Source organism: Calidris pugnax, unplaced genomic scaffold (genome assembly GCF_001431845.1).
Source record: "Calidris pugnax isolate Ruff unplaced genomic scaffold, ASM143184v1 scaffold211, whole genome shotgun sequence".
NCBI classification, from domain to species: Eukaryota; Metazoa; Chordata; class Aves; order Charadriiformes; family Scolopacidae; genus Calidris; species Calidris pugnax.
In genome coordinates, this window is record NW_015091083.1 from 9,273,819 (window position 1) to 9,280,188 (window position 6,370).

At 43.4% G+C, this 6,370-nt stretch overlaps 1 protein-coding gene across 1 annotated transcript; it reads right to left on the minus strand.

The window, feature by feature from the left end:
- Positions 1-400: 400 nt before the first annotated feature.
- Positions 401-4,910, minus strand: LOC106897036 (chromosome unknown open reading frame, human C14orf2). The gene is made up of 4 exons (XM_014957404.1): positions 4,778-4,910; positions 2,991-3,114; positions 1,264-1,284; positions 401-599 (listed from the first exon to the last, which is right to left on the minus strand). The coding sequence occupies exons 2-4, from the start codon at positions 3,112-3,114 to the stop codon at positions 574-576; spliced, it is 171 nt and encodes a 56-aa protein (XP_014812890.1). The 5' UTR covers positions 4,778-4,910; the 3' UTR covers positions 401-573.
- Between the last annotated feature and the right edge of the window lie 1,460 nt (positions 4,911-6,370).

Below are 6,370 nucleotides of genomic sequence, written 5' to 3' on the forward strand. Positions count from 1 at the left end.
TAGTGTTTCAATAACAATACAGCTTTTGCCTGTAAACCTTGCAGGACTAAGAACTATTTTTAAAAAAATCTAAAGTTTTAAAAAAAACTTTTTATACCCTTCATTATTGCACCACAAGTTGACAAAAAGCTGAGAATTAAATCTTCACACTTGGCGTATTATTAAAGAGCATTTTAAAAGCAAATGGAGTATTTCAAAAGTTCTAGTCAGAAAAGATATCACTAGAAAAAAAGACTTAATGCTATTCTAAGAAATATTGGTTAATTCTATTGAGAAGTTTAGTTATAGAAATGTAGTCATTTTCAAAGTACTATTGAAAAAGTTTAACATGGAACTTGGAAGAACTGTAGAAAACAAAAAATACTTATTCTAAAAGTTAGGTTAACAATACACTCCAGCATACTTTGTCCAACATGTTTAATTCCTCATTGCTCAGTGGATTTATTCTTTCTCTAATTACAGCAGATGGATCAGGTACAGTTTTAGAATTAAGTTCCCTATGGTTGTAACTTCCTTCATTTACAGTAAAGATGACAAAACACCAAATTCATACTCCCAGAAGAGAAGAGGTCTTTAATGATGGCCAGCACCAGAGGACTCTGAAACAAAGACACGATTTAGACTGTTCAAAAAGCAGAGCAAAATCAATTCAGGAACATAGTTCAGAACCTAAAACAGGTAACTGTGTGTACATCTGACACAAGAACTGGCAGATTCAACTGCCCTGTCAAATAAAACAAAACCCTCAAAATACATAATTAAACTTGGCCAATACTAAAAAATCCTCTTTCACAAGTATTAAAGCACTTATTATAGGCAAGCATTCATTCTTCCTCAGATTTCGTTTGGTTCTAAATTAAAGTTTATTTATGCTATTATCCTTAAGTCTACTGGGCAGTATTTTCACTAATTAAACATTAAAAAAAATTAACAGTATTTGCATATACAAATTCAATTGGGAGCAAATGGGCTATCATGGTGCAGAAAGTTAACTGAGATACAGCAGCTCATGAAAAATTAAATTCCAATGTGATTTTAGAAGAAACTGTCCACAAATATCTAAACACTACTTTATGGAACATATAAAAATACAATTCAAAATACAAGTTTCTAGGTTATAAAACCATCAATACAACCAGAAGTAGAAATTTTGACATAGTCTTTAAACATTTTCTGAGTCCCTAACTTAAACAAAATATGCTGAGCTAATTTTTACTGCACTCGTTTAAAAAATGCAACCGGGTATTATGTATTTATACTTACTATCTGCCACTGCTTTTTTGCCTGGAAAAAAAGAAAAAAACAAGCTGAACAATGACAGTTTAAAAAAAAATATTTCCTATTTATTTTTTGCAGATAAACTTCAATTAGATTATACCACTTATGATTTGCTAATTCAGCCTGAACAAGGTTTTAGAAGTGTACAACATGTACTTTCCATGGTACATGTCAGTAAAAGTTCTATTAATTTTGTAAACATTGTTTGGTTTTAATTAAGCAAGACTACATGCATTTAGAAATTATAGCCTTCAAGACTCCTACTATAATTCAAAAGAAACATATACAGAATGGTACAATCTTCTATACTATATGGATATATATACACACAACATACAGGTGTAAACTAAAGTGGTAAGAATACACTTGAAAAAAATATATCTTTAAAATCTTCCTTTGTAAATAAAATAGCTTATTTTACATTCCCACTGCAATTGTTCTCCTAAACAGTAATCAGACAAAAATAGATGGAAAAAATTATTCATAAGGAAGACAGTCATAAGAGGTTGTGCAATCTCCACCCTTGGAAATATTACTTTGAATCATGAATAAGGCTGTAAGCAACCTGATCAAACTTTGATCTAACTACTTTAAGCACTGGTTAGGACCAGGTGAGCTCAATCCCTTCCAACCTAAGTTATCCTACAACATACTCTTTTATCAATTCATGTATTGTTTGCAAAACTGTTCCCCAAACTGCAAAAAGGGCTACAGCTATTAAAAGCTATTTTAACTTTAAAATAATATTGCTCCAGACCAAGATTTTGGCCCTCAAAATCTTACACCGCCACATCTATTTTCTAAATCGGAAATGAAAATAAAAGTAGGATGACACGAACACAAACTTGAAACAGTCTTTCAATTTTGAATTCTCCTGGAAATTAAAGGAATTAAAGCAAAAATAAAACTAGGGTTTTTTTCTCTCTGGCTGTTCAACCACTTATATTCACTTAAGCTTATAAGTGTAGTGTAACAGTTTTGGAGAAGCTATAACTTATTTGGACAAAGCTAGAGAAATGTTGAGGTAACACCACTCAACTGTTCCCACAGTGAAGGGTTCCTTTTGCTGTCAAGGCTTGTCTACAGTTTATAACATTTCATTGTTCATGAAAGATCATAACCTGGCCACTCAAATTTATTATTTTTACATTAGATGTTCTGTTTCTTCCTCTGAGAAAGTGATGCAATATCACCAAGTAACACACATTTTAATGTTCAATGATATACCTCACATTTTGTGGTGCAGCAGCCCAAAATAAACTGTTTTCACAAGTTCACATGGGAAAACCTTTTATAAACATTATTATTATTGGGGGTTTTTTTTGCAGATCTTGAGTAAAACCCAAAAACATAATGATTCTAAAAAAGACTTCTCATCGAAGTAAGTTCTAGTTCAGAAGTGCTACATTCCCCTTCAACACAAATCTACAGAAGACTCTGGCTATACGTTGCAAGTTAGATGTGCATTTTTAAAACCAATTCCTATGTTGCCTCATTTTCATAACATAGGCACAGTTACGCTGGTATTTGAGTATTTCTGTTAGTGTAACCTTCTACATTGTGCATGTTAAAACTTTTTAAATTTTTATGGCAAAGACCTGGCCCTAGTAAGCACGTTAATTTCTTATTTGCTGGATATTTTCAATAACTAATTTCTACTATAACCTTATCTATTAAGTAACCAGTAATGAAGACCATAATGTGTAACTTACCACCATAAGAAATTTTGTAATAAGCGTAAGCTGTTAATGCTACACCAACCCATATTTCTTGATACACAGTAGTGAAGTAGAATTTCATGGCTCTCCATGATTTTGGAAGCATAGTCTGCACCATCTGAAAATTATAAGAAGTTTTTGCAATGGTGAGTTTTGCAACTGTATTCTTACCTGCTGGTTTTTTTAATATATATACATATATATATATTTATGTATATACACACACACACTCCTGATATGTATGAACAGCAGTTTACAGGTTAAAAAAAGAGTAATCCCCAAATGTGCAAAAGTACTTAAAGCAAAGCAATGAAAATTCAGAGTAAAGGTTACAATTTATGGGCTAGGACAATAAAAAATAATAAATTACAGCTGATGAAAGGGTTCAAAGATGACTCAATAAAGCATTTACAGAGTAGCAATAGCTAGGCTCCTCTCACTATAAGTGACAGTTTTGGTTTTTTTTAATGTTTCCAGATTCTCTCAGGAGGAAAGCCTCATTCCAGACAAGCTAGAGAGGCTCCTTCCTTGTATTACCAAGTTAGTTTCCCTCCCTGCCCCGCAGCTGTCTCTTCCAACCTGGTAATTTCTACTCAAAATAGCAAAATAAATGAAGCTAAGTTACTGAATTAATGATTTATCATAAATATTTTACTTTCAAAATATGTCCCAAGAGCAAGAAGCTTATCAATTTTTTTTTTTCCCTTTCTATGCAGACTTTTTAGACAAACAGAAAACTGCAAACTGTTTAAAAATAAAGTTTATCCTAACTCCCATACAACATGTTAGTACACATGTGCATCACACTGCACTGCCATATTACATGTTCTACTGTCTTCCATACAGCACTTCACCCCAATAAAGTCACTATTTACACTTACTACAACCCAATAAAGTCCGTTATATACACATATTAACAGTATATGGTAAACTAAAGTCCCAGGAAAGAAAAGTGGATTTGAACTTCTATGAAGTAATGCTTGCTTACTTACTTATTTGCCATTACTAAATGTAAAGCATCCTTTAGCAAGCATCAAAAAGGATGCAAGGACAGTCAATGTCAAAACAACTGGAAAAATCCAGGTGCTTCTTAAAGAATGAAAGCATCTTCATGGTAATTATTGTATAATTATAGACAAACCCACACATATCTTTACTTCTTTATGGACAGACACTTCAATCAAATTTATTATTGTGGAGAGAATTCCCTTAAGTGCTGTGCTTTCAGCAACACTATTAAAAACACCGCACCTCCCCCAAAGATCCCAGTATTTGTAGTTGCAAACGAGTAGTGCCATAATAGCAATAATTCTGCTATAAGAAAAATTTAAGACATATTAACAAAGAGGGCGACTGAACAGAAAGCAAATAAAGGATTTTTCCCGTCATTGCAAAACACAGGGAATAAGCAATGCTCTTTCCAATTAACACCCTGCTAAAACCCAGCAGAGGCCTCTCCCCAAGGCCTGGGTAGATGCGACGTTGTTCAGGCCTTTTAACTGAAACCTATCCGGAACGATGCTGAATTTGCTTTCTCATTGACCTCCCCGCCGTGACCCCACCGCAGTCCGGGGAACCTACCGCCCGCCGGGGGCCTGCCCCACACAGCTACTACCGCACGGCGGGCCAGGTCGGTAACGGCAGAACTCGAGCACCGCAGGCAGGCCACGTTTCCAGCTCCCTACCGCCTTCTTTCGCGGCCTGAACCACAACTGCCTCCCCGAGATCCACCCCCACCCCCGGGCCATGCCCACCAAAACCCAGCAGGGGCTGAAACCCACCGTTAAGAGCGGGGAGGGCCCGAGCTGGCAGCGAAGGTCACCGAGCGGGGACAGGCTCCGCTACCGCCGCGGGGGACGCTGGGAAAGGAGACACCAACGAGGCAAAGCATCAGCCGAAAGAGAGGCGCCGCCGCCGCGCAGCGCCCCCTAGGGCTGCGGAGGACCAGAGCGCTCCTCGCCCTCCCACCTGCGGCCGGCAAGCCCCAGCTCCGCTCCCCATGTCCCATCACCTCTCGCCACCCCCTCAGCCGCTGCAGGGCCTCGCCCGCCCCTCACAGAGTTCCTGTCGCTGAAAAAGCCCACGCTCTTCCAAAAAAAAAAAAAAAGCCCAGGGTCTGCCTCACCACAATGTTTTAGCCCATCAGCACCACCACGCTCCTGAGAAGGGAGCGCAGCAAGGGTCCTACCTAGGGAACAATGCCGGGAAGGGCTGGTCGCGAGTTCTTACACAGCGTATCGCTTAGAGAACAGCTTGTCCCGGAGGGCCGGGGGGCACCCGCGGAGTCGGAATCAGCAGGGCTGAGGCACCTACGTGCCTGCAGGCCGCTTCCTCCAGACCACGAGCATTCCAGAACCGCTCTCCACCATTGTTCTATGTGTGTGTGTGTGGGGGGTGAAACTGAGTACCCCGGCGCCTCCGGCAGCGTAGGACGGAGTGAAGCCGCCCAATACGGCGCCCTCCCCTCAGCTGAGGCGGCGGCGCGAGGCAGAGCGGAGAGGGCTGGGTCACGTGCCGGGGGAGGGGGCACGGTGAAGGGCACAGGCGCGCCGCGCGTGAGGTGGGACGCGCGGTGCGAAGCGCGTGCCGGTCAGCCGCGTGCCGTTGCCGCCATCATGCTGCGGCAGCTCACGGCGGAGCAGATCAACGACTGGTTCACCATCGGCAAGCCCGTCACCGCCGTCGAGTTCCTGGGGGAGGAAGCGCAGCCTGGCTTCCCCCGCAGTCCACCTTGCCGCCCCCCGCGCCCTCACGCAGCCCGCTCGCCGGTAAAGGTTGCGGGGTGAGTGCGGGACGGCCTCTGCTTTTGGTGGCTGAGGGGCGCCCCTCACGGGGGGGGGTGACGGGCTGTCTGTGAGGGCACCGGTGGTCTCCCTTCTCTGGTGTGTGTACCCGTGGCCACGATGTGGGGGGGGGTGAAACCGAGTACCCCAGCGCCTCCGGCACCGTAGGACGGAGTGAAGCCGCCCATGACGGCGCCCTCCCCTCAGCTGAGGCGGCGGCGCGAGGCAGAGGGGAGGGGGCTGGGTCACGTGCCGGCGGGGAGGTGGAGGCACGGTGAAGGGCACAGGCGCGCCGTGCGTGAGGTGGGACGCGCGGTGCGAAGCGCGTGCCGGTCAGCCGCGTGCTGGTGCCGCCATCATGCTGCGGCAGCTCACGGCGGAGCAGATCAACGACTGGTTCACCATCGGCAAGCCCGTCACCGCCGTCGAGTTCCTGGGGGAGGAAGCGCAGCCTGGCTTCCCCCGCAGTCCACCTTGCCGCCCCCCGCGCCCTCACGCAGCCCGCTCGCCGGTAAAGGTTGCGGGGTGAGTGCGGGACGGCCTCTGCTTTTGGTGGCTGAGGGGCGCCCCTCACGGGGGGGGGGGACGGGC

Coding starts and splice junctions, on each gene's coding strand:
- LOC106897036 (XM_014957404.1), bottom strand. CDS start 3,114: ATGGTGCAGACTATGCTTCCAAAATCATGGAGAGCCATGAAATTCTAC. Junction 1,285..2,990: donor TTACAAAATTTCTTATGGTG/GTAAGTTACACA, acceptor CTTTTTTTCCAG/GCAAAAAAGCAGTGGCAGAT. Junction 600..1,263: donor CAAAAAAGCAGTGGCAGATA/GTAAGTATAAAT, acceptor TCTTTGTTTCAG/AGTCCTCTGGTGCTGGCCAT.